Below are 21,190 nucleotides of genomic sequence, written 5' to 3'. Positions count from 1 at the left end.
CAGTATTTTATCGTGATCATTCCGGGGCCTGCTTGATCCCATCAGAAACACTCAACGTGGAAAATTGCCTTTCTCATGAGCAGTAAAGTTAAGGATGTGTTTTAAGTGTAATAAAGTGATACATATTACTGCAGGTGTCTGAGCAGTTTTGTTGGAGATAATTGTTTGGGGATTGGAAGAAGCAGTTTACAAAGTGAGGATGATACCTTTAAAGGAGATTCTAAGTATTGACAAGAAGAACTGATAATGGAACAATTGCCCAGAACATTTTCTTTTTTGTCTTTCGAAGACAATTATCTTGCTTTGTATGTGCCAGTAAATACGTTTGTGTAGGCAGAGATTTCTAGATATTGCAGGCTGCCTCAATGTTTGCACCTCTGCCTGCCTTTCCCTCTCCCTCTCCCTCTCCCTCCCTCTCTCTCTCTCTCTCTCTCTCTCTCTCTCTCTCTCTCTCTCTCTCTCTCTCTCTCTCTCCCCCCCCCTCTCTCTCCCCCCTTCTCTCTCCTTCCCTCTCCCCCTCTCTCCCTCTTTCTCCCTCTCCCCTCCCTTTTTCTCTTCCTCCCCCTTTGTATTTCTCCCTCCCTCCCCTCCTTCTCTCCCCCTTCCCTCTCTCCCTTCTTCTCTCTTCTTTCTCTCTCTCCTATTCTCTCTCCCCCTCTCTGTCTTCCTCTCCCTCTCCCTCTCTCCTCCCTTCCTTTTTTTCACCTCACTCCTTACTCCTTATCAACTCTTCTAAAATGAAAAAATAATTATTTTAGCTGATGTCTTCTGTTTCTTTTTTTTTGTGAGGCAATTGGGGTTAAGTGACTTGCCCAGGGTCACACAGCTAGTAAGTGTTAAGTGTTTGAAGCCGGATTTGAACTCAGGTCCTCCTGAATCCAGGGCCGTTGCTCTATCCACTGTGCCACCTAGCTACCCCTGATGTCTTCTGTTTCTTACATCGTCATAGTTATTCCAAATTGCCCTCCCTCTCTCCTTACAAAGGACCTATTCCATATAATGAATAGTATTTTTAAAGAGGGGGAAAAATCAACACATTAAAAATGACCGAAAATATGTGCAATGTGTAACATCTGTGGATCTCCTACCTCCATGGAAGGGTGAATTGTCGGTGTCCTATTTCTTCATTTCAGCCCCCATAATGTTGTTACATTCATTTTAAATTTTTTTTGTTGTTTCATTGCTCTATCCATTTACATTGTTGTAGATATTGTGTGTGTGTGTGTCTGTGTGTGTGTATATATATTTCCCCCCTTGGGTTTGCTTACTTCATTTTGTATAAATTCATGCAAATCTTTGCATGCTTCACTGTAGTCATCACTATATCATTTCTTATAGCACAGTTATATCCCTTTACATTCATGTATCAGAGTTTGTGCAGCCATTCCCAAATCTTTTTTTTTGTTTGGTTTGGTTTGGTTTTGGTTTTGGTTTTGGTGAGGCAGTTGGGGTTAAGTGACTTGCCCAGGGTCACACAGCTAGTAATTGTTAAGTGTCTGAGGCCAGATTTGAACTCAGGTCCTCCTGAATCCAGGGCCAGTGCTCTATCCACTGCACCACCTAGCTGCCCCCATTCCCAAATCTTAAGGGAAGTATCTTCTCCTTATCAAGAAGACACTCTTAGAAATATATATTAATTACAATCAGTAGCCAGAAAATTGGACATATATTCAGCAACACCTGAGTTTGAAATCCACCTCAGAAACTTACAAGCTGTATGACCCTGGGTAAGTCACTTACCTACTCTCAGCCTTAGTGTCCTCATCTATAAATGGAGATAATTATAGCATTTACTCCCCCCCAACCATTGTTGTATGAGGATCAAATGAGATTATATATGTAAGATACTTAATCATCCTTAAGTGCTACATAAACACTAGCTATTATATAATTATACCTATTGTCTAAGGAACATATATGCCAATACAGGGTGTCTGGAAGGTTATACTGAATGAGTAATGTATGGAGCAAACTGCCTCAGTTTACCCAAATAACTCGAGGAGACCACCAAGTCAAGCAGAGACAGATTTATTACATCCTCATGAGGACGGGCAAAACCCAATTACACATTGAAGTCTTGCAAAGATATGCCCAATCCTCTAGGTTTTTATAGTAATCTTGAAAAGGACTGTCCCCACATACACCTAGGGTGGATGAGCTCACAATCTAACATCCAATCCTGTCTCACCCAGGGTGCGTATGGAGACATGCATACGTGTTCCAGGGACAAGGGGGAAAAGGGGAGGGGGAACAAGGTCAAACCAAAGGAAAAGGAAACAGGGGAGTGAGAGTCAGATGTTTCACATCTCACAGTTCCCACTGACTCCCCTCTCCAGGCCCCTGTCTCTAAAGATAAGGATGACAGGGTTAAAATTTATCTTTGGCTATGTTGGGAAGAAAAGAATAATCCATTGTTGGGACCCCAAGGCCAAGGGGATTCTGCTCTGAGAAAAAGAGACAATGTTACTTAACATCTGGTCTCAACTCAATGGCTGCATTCTGTGCCTAGTCCCATCCTTTCTTCTTGAGTCCCGAGTATTGAATTGGTGGGCAAACTCCCTGACCCACTGACTGGGGTTCTGACACATGATAGATTGCAGACAAAACTAATATGTAGCTGACAAGTGGGGAGACTGAGCAGAAGTAAAAATACTGTTAATTGGCAATAAAACTTAAAGGAGACAGTGAGAATTTTGACAAGCAATAAACTTCTAACAAACTATACTGGGGCAGGTCTGGGTACCTTCCAGACCCCATGGTCAGAGTTTAATCTGACTCAAATCCATAATCATATCATACAGTAATTTACAGAAACTCGAAAAAAAAGGTACAAAAAAGATGCTAATTAAACAAAAATCAAGAACAATATGCAAAATAGTCACAAAAATGTAAAGGAAAAGCGCACTGAAACATGTTAGAATTCAGATCATGCACTGACTAATCTTTCCTCCAGAAAACTAATGACTGAATATACACCACTCATTTGGTAGCCAGGTGCCAAAGGAGACCTAGGCCATTGGACATGGTCAGTCTGTGGCATTGCTTTGCTTGACTTCCCTTCTTTGCTACAAGGGAGGATTCTATTTGCTGCTGTGGACAAGATTATTAGGAAGGGACAGTCATGTTTTTAAAAACTAAAAACACCAATAAAGCAAAGATAAAGCTTCACACTGCCTAATTTACAATGATGAAACTTTAATACTCCTGGAAGAATCTGACTTAATGATTACAAACATCCATGAACATAGTGTATAATCACATTTAGGTTTGTTTGATTACTAGGATAGATTCCAGTCTGTCAGAAATGTTTAAAATGCATGGCTGGAGGCAAGGAACCAACTAAGAGTATACAATCACATTACCTAATATGAGCCAATCATTGTTCTAGGTACTGGGGATGTGAGGACAAAAATAAATATTCCTCTAAATTAGTTTACATTCAAATGGGGAGATAAATGTATATAAAACATGTACAGCACAAATTTTGTTGTCGTTGTTGTTGTAAAACAAATGCAGGGTGTCCCAAACATCTGTGCACTGTGTAACGATTGGAATGATGCCACTTGCTGGAGACTTACTGTAGAAGAGTTCCGCCCATGAAGCGAAGGTCTTTGAGGGCAAGACCAGGAGTCTTTTCTTTGGCGTCAGGAAGTGACGTGGGCTAGTGGGAGGAGGAAGGAAGAGACTGGCGCTCGCTCTCACGCTCTTTCCTCTGGACTCTGGTGGAGAGCGGAGCTAGAAATGTGCTCTCCCTTTAATAGATAGGAATCTAGGCCTTTCTCTCTCTCTTTACCAAATTCTTATTCTCCTTAATAAATGCTTAAAAGTCTAACTCTTGCTAAAGCTTATAATTTATTGGCAACCACTCATTAGATATTTTAGACAGTTTAGCTAGAATTTTAGCCCTTAACAACTGTTTGGTGCACTGGGCTTGGAATCAGGAAGAATCATTCATCTTGGTGAGTTCAAATCCAGGCCTCAGATACTTACTAGCTGTGTGACCCTACACAAGTCATTTAGCTGTTTGCCTCAGTTTTCTTATATGTAAAGTGAACTGGAGAAGGAAAAGGCAAACCACTCCAGTGTCTTTGCCGAGAAAACCCCAAAATGGGGTCATGAAGAGTCAGATACGACTGAATAGCAAGCTTAAATACAAAGCTGTAATAGCCTATAACTACATTAACATTTTCAGGATACCCTGTATATGTGTATTAAAAGTAACTAAATAAACAGTAGTTTTGGAGGAGAGAGGGCATGACAGTTAGGAGATCATGTTCTTGAGCTGCATCATAAAGGAAGAGAGGGACTCTGGAGGTACAGGTAAAGAGGGGATGTATACCAAGCATGTAGAACATCCATGGCAACAGCACAGCAATGGGATATGAAGTGTCTTGTGTGGGGACCAGCATTAAGGCCAATTTGTCTGGATTACAGAGTGAGGGAGGGGGAGTCATGTCCCACCAACCTTGGAAGGTAAGTTGAGGACAGGTTGTGAAGGGCTTTAAAATCTAAGCAATGGAGTTTATATTTTGTTTTAGAAGCAAGAGTTGGTTGAGTAGTCACAAGGTCATATCTATGCTTTGGGAAAATTACCTTGACAGCAATGTGTGGGATGGACTGAAGCGGTGAGAGACATGAGGCAGATAGATCAATCAGTAGGCTCTTGCCACAATCTAGGCAAGAGATAATGAGGGCTTGAACTAAAGTTATATGCTTTTAGAAACCTAAAATAATTGTGAATTTATTTTGCCTTTCCAGAAAGTATCTTTATGTCACATCTTCTTTCAAAGAAGCATCAAAAAATGAAGTAAAAAAGGCAGAGATGGCAGTAAAAATTGGTATGTGATATGCCTTTTTCATACTATTTCCTCCTGTCCCCTTTTTCCTCCTCTTTTTATCTTTGGTTTAGTTTAATTATAATTTCCTAGGGCAGTGTTTCAGAGCTTCAGTTTCATCACTGCATATTGGCAACTCATCTGTAACTCTCAGTCTTTGAATGAATGGATAGATGTATGAGTAAATAGATGAGTGGGTAGATGGATGGATGGATGTGTAAATGGATGGATGAATGGATGAAGCATTTATTAAATATTTACTATGTATAAAGCACTAGGGATGTAAACAGACAAGTAAGATAGACCCTGCTCCATTAGAGAGCTGCATGGGTATTGAAGCTTTAAGTGACATTACCTGTCATCCATCCATCCATCCATCCATCCATCTATACATATACACACGCATATATATGTATGTGTATGTGTATGTATGTGTTACCTGCCTGAGACACTCTATCACCACGCACAGACTATATATGTATACAAACATACGTGTATATATGAGAATATATATATGAGATAACATATCAGACTATATATGCATATGCATGTACATGATGTGTATATGTATGCATACACACATACATATATGGGCATATCTACATGCACACATGTACGTGCATGCACAGACAGATGCTTACACATGTATATGTTGTGCGCACATGTGTGTTGATATATGCGCATACACATACATACATGTGTTTGTATACATATATAGTTTGTGTGTGGAGAGAGTGTCTCAGGTAACATATATACATATACACATGTATTTATATATATGTATACAGGTGTATAAATATGTTTTATTGCAGAAGAACTAAGAACATCCATGCTCTCTTAGAGACCTACATGAGACTTTGGGAGTTTTAAGTGACTTTCCCATTGTCTTGAATAGCATACACACATATGCACAATATAGAGAGATAATTTTTAACAGTAGTCCAGGAGTAGATAAAACCCAGTTCCATAATATAGTAGTTATGCAGAGTTAGACAAGGGGTTCTGTTCCTTCCCTATCGATGATCACCCCCCGCCCCTTTCCTTGACCAAGGATAAGCCCAGGAAGCACGTCTTAGCAACTGGAAAGAATGAGAGCAGCTCACTCTGAGATTTTGATCCTTATGCAAATATTATCATAATTAATTTATAAACTTTAAAGTTTACAAAGTGCTTTGCATACACTATCTCATTTGAGCTTCAGAATAACCCTATTAGATAGGTGCTATTATTATCCCCATTTATAGAGAAGGAAGTTGAGGCTGGGCCCCATATCTGGTGAAGATCTGGTGTACTAGTTGAACCCAGATCTTTCTAATTCCCGAGTCCATTGTTCGATCCGCTGTCCCACACACTCTCTCTGTATTTAGTAGCCATATATATTACATGGAAAGTCATAGCTTCTCAAAATGTATGACATACATGATATTTAAATTTTTCATTTTTATTGAACAATCTTGTCTTCATTTTCCAGCTGAACAAATGGTAAAAGAAGCACGATTCAAAATAAACAAATCCGTCCAAACTGGCTTGTCTTCTGCCAAGGTACAGTATGGGAAAGATAAGCCTTTCTGAATACCAGGTGTTTAATTTGCCTTTGAATCTTTATAATTACCCTTTTCCCCATTTCCTTCTTAAACTTTTAACTAAAGATGAGTTTGGAAGGGTAGGATGATTTTGACAAAGGTAATAAGGATGAATGAGCAAAGCATAGGGAACCAGAAGAAGGGACCAGAGCCAAGGTGTGTGATAGAACAATGGAGGGAAAGGAGACTTAGGAGAAACCAGGGAACATCTCCACAGATTGTTAGCAAGCTGAATCCTGTAGAAGAAGATAACAAAGTACCCAACCTTCCTGTGAAAGCCCTTGAAAATAGCTAGTCAAACTATAGCCCTTCATAGATTCCAAGAAATCAGAACCAAGAAGCCCTAGCAAACTGTCCTCTTATTTTTAGTGCTAGGAATTATATGCTCTCAGGATAGCTCTTAATAATAATGTTTCAAGCCTGCAGAACCTCTTTCTTTAAAGTGGTTCTACACAATTAATAAATATCCTTCTGTAATCTGTGTACCTTGTCCACGAGGAAGGCAAGTCATAAATGATATATTTATATATTTAATAAATACACATTAATACAACATAATACTATATTACTGTGTTATATATAATATGTTTATATAATATAAATAGTATATTGTTAGTGAGAGTGCAAAGAGTGTTATTTAAGGTCATTTATTGTAATATGCTAATTCCTTCTGAAGAATGTGTTGTATGCATTGCACAATGCATCATTTTATCAACTTGTTGCTTTGCTTACACCCAAATGTACAAATGGAAAAGGGGGAAAACATTTCCCTCTTTCTTTCCCCATCATTCTAAACACACCCAGTCCCTAAGCACATCTAGTTCTTTATCCTTAGACTGACAAGGACAAGATACATATTTTGGGTAAAAAGAGATGGTGCTTGACTGTAATAAGCAGGAGAGGAAATAGAAGAGGAGCTCTTGTGAATGCCCTCTGCCTATGTTTACAAATGGCTTTCCTCAAATGCTATCTTTTATTTTCTTTCCTTCTTTCAGGTTAAAGGTAAAACGCCCTTATTATTATTGATTTTTTTGGTGTGACCTTTTTATTTTGTCTCTAAAAGAAACAACATCAATTCCCTATGCTTCATTTATTCCAGAGGTCAGAGAAGCAGCCTGGTTTGGATATCCAGATGCTTTTCCCTCCTTTTTGCCTTTTCTCCTCTTACCACCACTCACTGCCATCTATTCTGTGCCCTGTAGGCTATGAGCACAAAAGAAGAGGTGTGCAGTGCTGGGGCCTGGAAGAAGAGGTGCTTCCCTTTGTTGCTCCTGTCCCCTTTGTTAATTTCCACAACACAGGAAAAATAGCAAAGTGGATGGGCACTTAGCTGCCCCTTCTAGTATTCTCCATTTTGGACATCTACTTAATTCCTCTGGGCATCTGAACTGTGCTTTGGTCTCAAGTATCAAATTCATCAATCATTTCAGGGGTTTTATTCTCTTTACAATGGACCAGAGGAGAGCCTAAAAGATGGTTTCCCTGTCAAGGGGGTTGTTTCCTTCCCATCAACTCCAACCCAGATCATTGGGCCTTTCTTCAGTCAGGGCAAACCAGTTATTTCCTTGTTACCTGTTTTAATCAGGGGGTCTGTTCCCTGAAACAGGGAAATGAGATGCTGTTGTGTACAGGGTGGACCAAAAGTCACAAAGGGGTTTCAATATTTAATAACTTTCGGGTTTTTTGTTTTTAATTTACAATACCGTAGCATCATATACAGTACATATTGGAAACAGATTTATATTACGTGTGAATAATCAAATCTTGTAAATGGTGAAAAATAAAGAAAAATTATTTTCAAAAAGTTAGAAACACTGTGACTTTTGCCCCACCCTGTACATGTAAATAACAAATGAGAAGATGATTTATAGTATAGATTTTAGGTCATAATGATGGGAAAAAATTGAAAACGAGTCCAGTGACAGAGAGGTTGTGGAAGCATAGGTGAGGAGTGTCTATATACTATAAGGGTAGGACACAATTATAAGGGACCTCAGAGATCATTTAGTCCAACTCTCATTTTACAGATTAGAAAACTGATAACTCAAGAGGTTAAGTCCAAGGTTACTGTGGTAGAGCTGGAACTTGAACCCTGACCCATGATACCCTACCTTCCTCTTAATAATAGTTAACATTCATATAGCAACTCTGGGATGTTGGTGATATTATTACCCCCGTTTCACAGACAGGGACACCTAAGGCAAACAAGGGTTAAGGGACTTGCCTAGACTCACCCAGCTAGTAAGTTTCTGAGGTTAGATTTGGACTCAGGTTCTCCCCATTCCAGGCTCAGCATTCTATTCACTGTACCACCTAGCAAAGAAAAGATTATTACTTTGGTAGTCAGGGATTTTTTTTTAAAAGGGCAGAAAAGTCATAACAATTTAGGATCTAGAAGAGATTGTCAGGACCACCTGGACCAACTCTTTCAGCTTTTTTTTTTTTTTTGAGACAGTTGGGGTTAAGTGACCTGCCCAGGGTCACACAGCTAGTAAGTATGAGATTTGAACTCAGGTTTTCCTGACTCCAAGGCTGGTATTTTATTCATTGTACCACTTAGCTGCCCCTCTCTTTTTTTGCAGGGCAATGAGAGTTAAGTGACTTGCCCAGGGTCACACAGCTAGTTAAGTGTCAAGTGTCTGAGGCTGCATTTGAACTCAGGTCCTCCTGAATCCAAGGCCAGTGCTTTATCCACTGTGCCACCTAGCTGCCCCCTGCCCCTCATTTTTTAAAGATGTTTTAGACATATAGACCATATGAACAGTTCCTGGAAAAACTTTGATTAAAACCCAGATTGCCTGACTTCAAGATTCTAGTGAAAACAGCTCAGACTGACTTAGGGGAGCCAATTGTTAAATTTTCAGTGGGAGCATTTATCCTTCAGAAATCGGTAAACACTACAAATCAGTGCTGGATTATTATTTTGTTTGCTTGTCTAGACTCAAATTTTTGACAAAGAAAATGTTAGTAATGCAGACTAAACTTAAAAGTTGTATATCTCCCCCCGCCCTGCTCAGCCCCCGAGAGCTGGTTGTTAAAACATTTACCAACATACCCCTGTAGGAATGGTTATTGGCAAAACCATAACTAGAACCCAGGTTGCCTGACTTCTTACCTAGGCCTCTTTTCCCACTACCACACTACTCTCCTAGAGCATAGCACAGATAAAGAAAACATAGATTTTGGTTTAGGTTTTGCATATAAAAATACATTCATTCATTCATGCAACTAACCCTAGGCTTATAAGTATAGTTACAAATATGTTATCCAGAATAAGGGGAGGTAATAGACCTACTTACTTTACTTTGTACTTCTCAGACCCCATCTGTAGTGCTCTTTTTTTGTTCAAGAGAGCCATTCAGAAGAAGCGATACAAGGATACTCTCAAGCTCTCTGTAAAGAAGTTTGGAATCAGTTGTGTGACATGGGAGACCCTGGCATAGGAGCATGCATCATGGCATACCCACATCAAAGAAGGCGCTGTGCTCTGTGAGCAAAGCAGAATTGTAGTAGCTCAAAAGAAACTTGAGATGTGCAAATTTAGAGACATTTCTACTCTAAATGTTCATGTGGACTGTTGGTGCCTTATCTGTGGTAGAGCCTTCTGAACTTGTATTGGTCTGATCAGCCACAGTCGGACACACTATATCTTGACTTCAACATATTGATGTCATTTTAGTCCTCTTCAAGAACACAGGCCAACAGCCAACCAACCAATCAATAGAGATGCTGATGAACATTCATAAGGTAATAGACATAGTGAGAGGGACTGAAAACCATGTCACATAAAGAACAAGCTAGAGAAAAGAAGACAGGGAAAACACACCCACCATCTTCAAGTATTTGAAAGACTCATGGAAAAGGAATTCAATTTTTTCCCATAGTTTCAGAGGGCCAAACTATGACTAATGAGTAGAAGTCACAGAGAGGCAAATTTCATCTCAGTAGAATAATTTTCCAAAAATTAAAGCTATCCCCATGTGGAATAGTTTGCATTCTGATGTAGTAATGCACTATCAAAGGGTTTGAATAGAGGTTTAGTGATCATGTCGGGGTATCACAAAGGAGATTTTTACGTTCAGGGGGCCATTGGACTAGATCACCTCTTGGGTTCCTTCCAACTCTAGTATTTTCTTTCTTTTTTTTTTTGCAGGCAATGGGGGTTAAGTGACTTGCCCAGGGTCACACAGCTAGTGTCAAGTGTCTGAGGCTAGATTTGAACTCAGGTACTCCTGAATCCAGGGCTGGTGCTTTAACCATTGCGCCATCTAGCTGCCCCTTCTAGTATTCTCTAACTAAGACTAAATACTGACCAAGCACATACAATATGCAAGGCACCAGTATGCATGACCTATTGCTCTTGCTTTTAAAATATATTTGGAGAAGAGATAATTAGACTATGAACTTGCTAAGTAGTGCAGTGGACAGAAAACCGGCCCTTCAGTCAGCAAGACCTGAGTTCAAATCCAGCCTCAGACACTAGCCATGTGACCCAGGACAAATGTAGTTAATTTCTATCATCCTCAGTTTCCTTATCTGTAAAATTGAGGTAGTCATAAAATAGCATCTCTCTGTTAGGGTTGTTGTGAAAATCAAAAGAGATAATAGTTTGTAAAGTTCTTTGCAAACTTTAAAGCCCTATATAAATACTACCTATTATTATTATCATTATTATTTGTATTATTATTGTTCTACTCATCATCACTTTTGACTTCCCCAAATGGAATTGCTCTTTTATAGGAAATGTTGGACAAAGCTTTGGAAGATGCAGAAGTAAAGCAGAAGGTGCTTAAGGAGAAAGAAAAGTAAGGGTCAGGCCCATCTGTGCATTATTGGAAATCATATTTTGTTCTCTAAAAGACCAGTGAAATTCTTATTGTGATTCTTGATTCCTCCTGCCACCACCAACACAGCATATTATATATTGCTTTGTTATATTTTCCCAACAGTATGACCACCAAAAAAGCATTTATAAAATACCCACTTACATGCAGATTCTATTTAAATGATTCCTTCTCTCTACACCATGGTGGTGATGAGGTAAGCCCGGGCTCTTAAAAGGTCTGCCAGTGGAAAACAAACTCTGTCAGGGCCTAACAAGTGGCTAGGTGGCTCAGTGGATAGAGCACCAGCCCTGCAGTCAGGAGGATCTGAGTTCAAATTTGACCTCAGACACTTAACACTTACTAGCTGTGTGACCCTGGGCAAGTCACTTAACTCTCATTGCCTCACCAAAAAAAAAAAAAAAGAAGAAGAAGAAGAAAAAGAAAGGATAGAAGTCTCTGTCCAATCATGGTTGTTCCAGGGCCAGCCTAGCTAAGTGTTGCCCCCAGGGAATGATTGGGAGGAGAAGGGAATGGAGAGGAATCTGGGCATAGAAGCTCACTAAGGCATGGAGAGATTGCCATCTGTAACAGTGGAAGAAGCACCCACGTTGATGAAATTATGGATCTTTTCAAAGAACAGCTTGTTATGTACAAGGAGAGTTATACATGCAGTGTCTATATGATGCCAAGCTCTGGAATTGGAAGGCAATAAATATTTATTAAGCACCAACTACATGGCAGGCACTTTGCTAAGCACTTTATAATGATGTCATTTGATCCTTATGACAACCCGAGAAAGTCTGTATTATTATGATCTCTGTTTTGTAGATGAGGAAACTGAGGCAAACAGAGCTTAGCTGACTTACCTAGGGTCACGTAGATGATAAATGTTAGAAGTCAGATTTGAATTCAGGTCTTCTTTACTCCAGACCAAACATTCTATTCAGTGTACCACCAGCTCCCTCTGAATGGCTAAAAAGTTATTAATTCAGTCAACATCTGGATGTCTGATAGACATAATTATTTCCATATATTTGATTTTCTATCATCAAACCAGTACATTGCTACCCTTGTCTCTAGATGTTTTGGTATCATACAAATATATTTTCTGTAGTTTTTTTTAAAAATCAGTTTCTTGCAACCTTAATTAGTCAACATTTATCAAGAGCCTACAGTGTGCTAGGCACCATGCTAAGCCCTGGATAGAGTATAGTCCGATAGATTGATCATTATTAAGTGTTTAAGAATTTGCAACACCCCCAAACTAAAATTGCAAAACTATACCAAAGCAGGACGTTTTTGCATCTCCAAGATAGATTTGATCAGAAACCTAAAAGATAGCTAGAAATGAATGCTTGATGTTATTTAAACAAGAGAATGCTTTGAAACATAAAATATTGTGGAGAAACTACAATGGCTGAACATAAGAATCATTGAATTTCAATTATGCTTTTATGAACCAGATAAGCAATGTGATACGATTGTTGATTTCTTTGAAACTCAGATTCAGAAATAAACTAACTAATGTGGTAACCTATGCATGGAGAGAAATAAATATTGAATAAATGCCACACAAATTTTTCTTGAAATAAGAGGCCTTTAAAGTCTTCATTTTGATGAATGTGAAAGAAAAATCTTGATGATGGCTATTTGTGGTCTTAATGCAGGGCATAATAGATGGTGTAACCTTTATTTTATTAAAGTACAGTGCCATTATATCTGAAAATGCCAGATGACGTAAATTTGTTTCAAAAGCAAAATGCATTTTCATTTTGAAGGCAAGTTATAAACTCATAATAGTTTCTGCAGACTTTTGCATACTGGTCAACTCTTTAGAATGAGCATCTCCTCCCAGGTAAGGCTGTGTTTTAAATTAGTGACTTAATTGGTCTCTACTCTTGTCTCATGGAAGGAGATGATCCAAGTCATTGAAGAGGCTTGTAAGCTGAAAGTGTGGTCAGTATACCTGAAATTCAGTATGTGCACACATATTTTTATTAGTATAAATTATTCCTATCCATTTTCCCAAGTCTCTCCTGAATTGAAAGGGAACTTGGAGGCCAACCAGTCTAGCACCCAGCCTCCAGCTCCAGGCATGAATCTATTCTGCAGTGTCCCCAAGATATGCTTTGTGTAATGTGCCCCTCAGAGAATCACTTGATGGTTTCTGATCAATCCCATTAATTTATGTGATATATGACTACTTATTTTTTTAAAAAGAAGGCAAAGGTGATGGGAGAATTTCAGTTTAAACTTTAGTGTTATATTTATGAGATTATTTAATATGTATGTGTGTGTATGTATGCATTGCATTCAGAACACATTCAGGGTTAATTTCTTTAGTTTTCCTCTATTGAAATTTATATTTTAATATTAATTATTCTTTAAGGAAACATACCAAAATCCAATACAATGGTGATGTAGCTGAGATGACAGGAGTTAAAAATCTAGTGTCCTTATTGACATGCTTTATCAGCCTTAGATGCTAGAAATGGTTACCAAGGAAGGCCAAAGAATCTTCTTTTCTTGGTCTTTACTAAGGTATATTCTGGTTTGTCAGGAATGTCTAAACTGTACCTATGGTAGGAGTCAAGGGTCTGGCTGGTAACCACAGGAAACTTTCAGGCCACAAATTAATTCTGTGATTCTTTCTAAATTACTTAATAAGCTAACCATTATTCCATGGTTATATATCAACCCATACATGAGTAAGTTAGCGTTTTAGAACTGTTGTGGACCTTCTGAATATGGAATCATTTTGACTCACTGAATGCCATTGGTTTTTTTAACCCTGTATAAATCATTTACTCTCTGTCAGACTCAGTTTCCTTACTGTGAAAGTAGGGGGTTGGATTCATGGTCCCCTAAGGTTAATTCCAACACTCAGGTGCTTGTGCGCTCTCTTGCTCTCTCTCTCTCATATCATCATCATGATCTGTACATCTCTCTCCTTATTTATCTGGCTAGCTAGCTACGGTTTTTAAAATATATTTTTATTTATTTTGTTAAATATTTCCCAGTTACATATAAAAATGTTAAACATTCATTTTTTAAAAAATTGAATTCCACATTGTCTCCCTCCCTCCCTTTCCCAATCTACTGAGAAGGTAAGCAATATGATTTTAATTATACATGTGAAGCCATGTAGAACATATTTCCTTATTGGCCAGGTCATAAAAGAAAACATACAAAAAACCCCAAGAAAAATAAAGTTGAAAAAGTATGCTTCAATCTGCACTCAGAGTTCATCAGTTCTATCTCTGGAGATGGATAGCATTTTTCATCATAGGTCTTTTGGAATTGTCTTGCAACATTGTCTTGATCAGAGTGCTAGCTAGCTATATTTATGGGCAATATTGGATACCTTAAGGACGCTGTCTGAGTGTACTAGGTAGTTTTTACAAAAGACAGGGATGTGGTATATTGCCTTGTTTGGGGAAGGTGGTGGTTGTTGTTCTTTTAAGATAAGTTAATGGCTTTAGTAAACACGAATGGCTACATATGCTCTTTTAAAAATATCTTTGAAAACATAACTCTAGGCAACTGAAAAAAAACAGGAAGCTCTATCTGATCTTTGGAATGAACATAGAAAACAGAAGCCAAGATGGAATGTTCATTTACAGTAATTGCCGCCTGATAAAAATGCATGAGAAAGTGGGGCCACAATTGAGACCTGGGTCTTTGTAAGTATGTTTTTGTTTTCAGATGGTGACGGTTGATGGAAGGGAGCAGAAAACAAGGGTTTTCAAGGAAGAGTCTGTGGAATTAGATGAGTGATTAATCATAATTGAAGCAGGTGTCTTATTCTCTGTTCACCACCCTCAAAAGATCTATTCACCTTTCCTGTCAATGCACAAACATAAATCTGCCTAATGTTATATTGACAGGAGTTATGGGTTATCCCAAGGGGGTTGGAGGGAGAACAACAGACTATTCTCTAGTCATTCTAATGAACAACTTGCTGCTGTTATTGTATCTGCTGTTATGTTGTATCTGTATTATATCTGGAAAAAGACCATCTCCCCCTTTCCTTTTTAAATTACTAAAGGAAAATTGTGATTTTCCTATGCCATTCTTCTTTCTCTTGGCTATTTCTTATTTTATGAGAGATCACCAAACTAATAGGATTCTAGAAGGGTTATCACTAGTCCTTTCTCATAGCTTTTAAATTTTTTGCAGAGATTTAACCCAATCAACAAAATTTATTAAGTACCTACCATGTACCAAGCACCGCTAAGCACTAGAAATAAAATTTAAATGAGATAGACCTTACCCTTCAAGGAACCACATTATTTAGTAGGAAATACAAATATTATAGGACATGGACATAGATAATATACACATACGTATACAATCATGAATACGCACATACCTAGCAGAACAGTAAATCCTATTTTGTGAGGAAATAATGACCTTAGGTTTTAATTCCAAAAACCTTCTTCCCATGTGAAATTGTATTTTCTGTGGAAAAAAATTCCTAATTACTTAAAAAGAGGACTGTTGTCCCGTGAATCTCAAGATGGTGTGGCTTTACTGTGATTATGTGTTAAATTTCTCAATTGTCTGTGGATGTGTTAGCAGATTTACATTAAGGAATTCAGTTGCAAAGTGAATTTTTCTTGAGTTTTGTCATGGGACTAGATTAAGGACATGAAATATGTTCTTTTGCTCACCAATGGAGAGTTTAAGTAGAGAATTATTAGGGTAAGATTCTTCTCATTAGCCAAATTTCACAAGATTGTACTCATGTATTTCTTTTTCTAGGCTTGGTGCTGGTGTGGTTGGAATTGTTAATATACCCTTGGAAGTCATGGAACCATCTCATAATAAACAGGGATTCATTAATATCAAAGAATATAACCACCTGCTTAGAATCATGGGGCTTTACTTGGTACAGTACTGGAAGGACACCGGATTCAGTAAGTATTTAATTATTATATCAAGACATTCAAGTTAGGACTGCTCGCTCTCTCTCTCTCTCTCTTTCTCTCTTTCACTCTCTCTCTCTCTCTCTTTTTCTCTCTTTCCCTTTCACACTCTCTCTCTCTTTTTATACACACACACACACACACACACACACACACACACAAACACACACATATTCTTGCTTTTCAAAAGATTCAGTCCCCTATCTTACCTAATCTGGAAGTACAGAAGCTACTCATAGGCCAGCTACCCAATACTGACTGGCACAGGAGCTTTGACTTCCATATCAGCCTGGGCCACTTTGGCAATCCTGTGTCCCTCTACTTAAGAGGGCTTACCATAATGGTGCTAGACTTAGCATGGAAAGCCAAGCAACTTCATCCCTACCCACAGTTCAGAATTCTTGAGGTCAAATAATCCACCAGTCTCAGCCTCCCCAGTAGCAAGGACTTCAGGCTTGTGCCATTACTTCTGTAATCGGGTGACCATTGGTTCATCAATTAAGTTGACCCATGCTTATACCTTAAAGCCTCAAAAGAAATTTCACTTTACCCACAAGAGCTACAAAAAGTAGCACATTTGAAGTCAGGTGGATAACTCTGAAAACAGGAAGAAGGGATAGTTGTGACTGATTGAATTACAGAAAAGTACAATGAGGAAACAAACAGGAGAGCCATTAAAGCACTTCAGTCTGGGGCCATATAGAATAAAGTAATCGTCTCTGAAGTCATTACTTTATTGCAGTATAGGGCAATAATTGATGGGTTTGCTAAAAGTAAAATTAAAATTTCTAATATATTCAATTTTAAAAGACAGGAAGTAGATAAGTTTTAAGAGGATTTTCCTCAAATTGGACAGTTAAATACAAAGTTTTCTGCCAGTGAATATGCTTCATTTACCTAGAAGATTCATATATACAAAAAGACATATTTCCCAGTGCTTCTATATATGCAAAACTTAGACAATCCACAAGTTATAGTGTCAGGAGACTTCATTCACCCTAGGAAATAGACAACAGGGTATTTGCATAAAGAGCACTTATTACATTCCTGTCCTTGAGAATTTGAAGTTGAACCTTCTTTTTCTTACCTATCCATACTTGTTCCTTGAGTATTTTCAAGAAGTGAAACAGAGAGGAAAAGGGAGCAGAAATATAAAAAGAGAAGTGGACAGTCATGTTGGGATAGGGTTTGGACAAAGGGTAGAAGGGAGAGAGAAGAAAGGAGACATACTAACTTTACTTACCAAACTTGGACATTCATGACATGACATACAAAACACATTAGGTAGCAGTTATTCACAACAGGTAAACTTTTTCCCCCATTTTTTTTATTGTTCTGAATATTTGAAGCTATACAATCCAATAAACAATTGTTGAACACCTACAGTGTGCCAGCTATTTTGCTGAGCACTCTGGATACAATTAATAAAAAGATAGTCCTGCCTTCAAAGAGCCTACTATCTAAACAGGGGGACAATATACAAAAGGAGACAGGAAAGTCAAGGTGGGAGAAGGGATGCCACCAAGGGGTGCCCAGAGAAGGGCCATCTGGTTCTGTGGTGTTGAAAGCAGGCAGGGCAGCAAATGCAAGGTGAAGTTAGGTGAGAGTCCAATTTCTGCCCAGTATAAAGGAAGGCACTGAGAGAAGTTAGATACTCTGCTCTCTAGCCCTCCAGAAGAGGGAGGGGGCAGATGGAGGTGGTGCCAATTAAGACTTGAGTTAGCAGCCTGGTGGTGAGTTTAGAAGTGATGAGCTTATCCTGGGAGGGGCCTCTTATTTCATGGAGTCAAACCAGGCATGGCAGCATATTCAAGGTGGAGAAATATATATAAAATTTAGGAAAAAATAAGGCACTATAATAAACTCAACATCTACACATTGGCCTTTTGGCATTAAAAGGAAAGAGAAGACAAGAAAAAATAGGTAAGAATTGTCTATATGATCTTTTCCCTTGTCATTTTTTATAAAAACAAAGTTGGAGGAAATAACTAAGCATTGAAAGCTCCCTGGAAACAATATAAAAAAAAATCCAACTCATTAAAGTTTCATTATCCTGTCCATACATAATAATGTCACACAAAGACTCGATCTTAACTTATGGCTACTTTCTCCAAGTACCCCTTTTTGTAATCTCACTGCTCTTTAAATATGTCAGCCACTTCCTAATTAACTGCTCTTCTCTCTTCAAGTGGTATGGGGCATAGTAAGCAGAGAGCCAGCCTGAGAATCAGGAATTCCTAACTCTGATGAGCACTTTGTGTCTTTGTGACCTTTGTCAAGTCACTTAACCCTAGGCTATTCTCTAAGACTCTAAGTTGAGCTGAAGGTGCTGATTTGCATCAGTAAAGATGATTTCTCTCTAGAACTTTCCCTGCCATCAGAGACATTGAGCCACTCTTCCATTAGTAAGTTACCATTCTAATGTATATCCTCCATTGTACTCACCTCTCTAAACACTTTTCTTCTCACTTACCTCCCTAAAAATGTTCTTTCTGAAGTTTCAAAAAAACAAAAAAGCCAGTTGGTATGTTTTAAGGTCTTATCACCAGACTTATGGTTTTTCTTTCCACTCATCACATTCGTTTTATACCCACCACCTAGCATTGTGCCTAGCACTTGGTAGGCACTTACTAAATGTTTATTGATTAATTGATTGATTGAATAAATCCACAAGCAAAATAAAGGACACACCTAGAAATGGGAATGAAGGGGTTAGTCCAAGATTGGTGGAAGGCTTGCAAGTGCTTTACATGTATTATCTCTAAAAGGAGGGAGGAGAGAGCGCTTCTACCTTGCTGGATACATGTATTTTACAATGGCAGTGTAGCCTTAAGACTTGAGGTAATAGAGAGCTGGATGAGTGGTCTCTGTAAAACAACCAAGCATGTGCAATGTGTGACTAATACTTGCTGCCTGTATTATAGGCCACACAATTTTAATACTGGAGATAATGAAAAGTATTTGGGTAGAATTTTTACCTTATAAATAAAAGATGCAATCTTTGTATTTGCTGTAAATCTGATCTGTTTCTGTGGAAAATTGTGTCCTGGTTTGAATCAAATCAGCAGAAAGGGAAATGCAGAGGTAATGACTTTGTGTCACTTATAAAATCTACATTTACCTCTGGCACAGTTGATGCTAGGCATCTTAGAAACATTTTTCTTCATCTGACCATCATTCTCTTCTCCAAGTCTGACCTCACTTCAATGCCTTTTCTTGAGGTTTCGTAGCTTCTGATGCCATTGCAGTGAAATGATACTACTAGACATTGGTTTGAGGAGAGGGGAGAGACAGGAGAAGAAAAGAAACACTAAATGAAATTTCACTTTGAGCCAGAGCATTTATGTAGGGCTTCATTGTTATTGAACTGTTCTAAGATAGAGCTGAATTAAGCTGGTGGTGCACTGAGGCAAAGTTTAGGGTACAGTCAGTATCACGTTTCTCAGAGTAATCTGATATTCCAATTCAATAATGCTTGCAAATTATGCCTGTATTCAGGAATACTCATTATTCATATGTGTGTATGCGTATATGTGTATACACATACACATATTTATACACATATGTACGTATTTTTAAGCTTCCTTTTTAAAGGGATATGATCCTTTCATCAATTGTAGCCAGTTGCTTTGCTAGTTGATTCCTGCCATTGTTTGGATTTGAGTAGATGTGATCACAGTAAGGCAAATATTAACCTAAAAGGAGGAGGTATAAAACCTCTCTTTTGCCTCTTTACAATTAGTCTCAATTTAAATAAGCAGACCTAAGACAAAGCAGAAAAGACAGAATTGGGCCTCTTTTCTTTTTTTAAATGATTTTATGATTTGGTTCTTTTAATTTCTTGTCTGGTTTCCTCAATTAAAAAAAGTTGTACCTTTTAAAAATGTGCATAGTAGTTAATGATCCAATTAATTTCTAGAAATCTAAAGAGTTATTTTGGTAAAAAATGTAGAGGGTAAAGACTTGACCTAAGAAGAGTCAGAGGTATAAGAAGAAAGACATTATTTATTTTATATATTTAATCAGGCAAAAGAATATGCTAAAGAAAACAAATGGGTTTTAAAAATCTAAATGGGAGGAAAGAGAATCAAAGAATGGATAGGATCTCTGTATGGGCTAATTAGGATGATGATAAATGGCTCCAGAGAGATGTTGTTTGACTCTTGTTTCTGTTTTGGCGAAGAGAATGAATAAGGCAAACATAGCTAATAGAGAATTCATAAAATCATAGGATCAGTTCTAGAGCCGGAAGGGGACTACAGTGTTCCCTCTAATCCAACCCCTTCATTTTACAGTTGAGGAAACTGAGCCCCAGAGAAATGCAGTGACTTGGTCTCAGTTCCACAGGCAACAAAGGAGAGACAGGATCTGACCTCAGGTTCTGTGACTCTGGAGCCAGGGGGAAGATAGTCCCTGGGTGCCTCTGATGAGTTCAAGTGAGCAGGTTGAGCCATGTTCCATGGTACTCAGAGAACTGGCAAATGGGTTTGCTGAGCACTTGTCAGTGATACATGAATGATCGTGATGGAGAACAGAGCGGAACCAAGATTGGAGGACAGATGTCCTTATTTTCACTAAAGGAAGAGACTAGGGCCAGGGAGCTCCACTCCAATGCTTGGCACAATTTTAGAATGTGTAATTATTAAGAGGATAGTTAGTGAGCTTGTAGAAAAGGAAGAGGTTAGTACAAGGTGGCTTCTCCCAAAACAGGGTGTAACAAACTAAGCTTTATTTCCTTTTATGAGGAGGTTGTTAGGATGATATATCAGAGGAATGATGGTACATAGCATTTACCTAGGTTTTGGTGAAGTACTTAACAAAGTTTCAGGTTAATTCTTGTGAAAAATATGGGGATATAAAGGTTCAGTTAGATGTGTTTGAAACAGGTTGAACGATAGGACCCAAAAAGTTGTGGGGAGGGATCTATTTAATAAAGACATGGATAATATATGAGAGAAATCTCCAAGAAAGAGTCAATATTCAAAAAAATCTTGAAAACCTAGAACATTGGGTTGAAT

General features: G+C 38.3%; 1 protein-coding gene across 1 annotated transcript in view; it reads left to right on the top strand.

The window, feature by feature from the left end:
• The window catches only part of MORC1 (MORC family CW-type zinc finger 1), a 187,349-nt gene that overhangs the window by 65,398 nt on the left and 100,761 nt on the right, over positions 1-21,190 (top strand). The window contains exons 10-14 of the mRNA XM_043993486.1: positions 4,759-4,838; positions 6,307-6,377; positions 11,159-11,223; positions 14,784-14,927; positions 16,009-16,163. Coding sequence (XP_043849421.1) covers positions 4,759-4,838; positions 6,307-6,377; positions 11,159-11,223; positions 14,784-14,927; positions 16,009-16,163 — 515 coding nt within the window. The remainder of the gene's footprint in view (positions 1-4,758; positions 4,839-6,306; positions 6,378-11,158; positions 11,224-14,783; positions 14,928-16,008; positions 16,164-21,190) is intronic.

The sequence above is a fragment of the Dromiciops gliroides genome, chromosome 3 (assembly GCF_019393635.1).
Source record: "Dromiciops gliroides isolate mDroGli1 chromosome 3, mDroGli1.pri, whole genome shotgun sequence".
NCBI lineage: Eukaryota > Metazoa > Chordata > Mammalia > Microbiotheria > Microbiotheriidae > Dromiciops > Dromiciops gliroides.
Note: the sequence above shows the minus strand (reverse complement) of the source record. Positions and strands in the feature narration are given on the sequence as shown.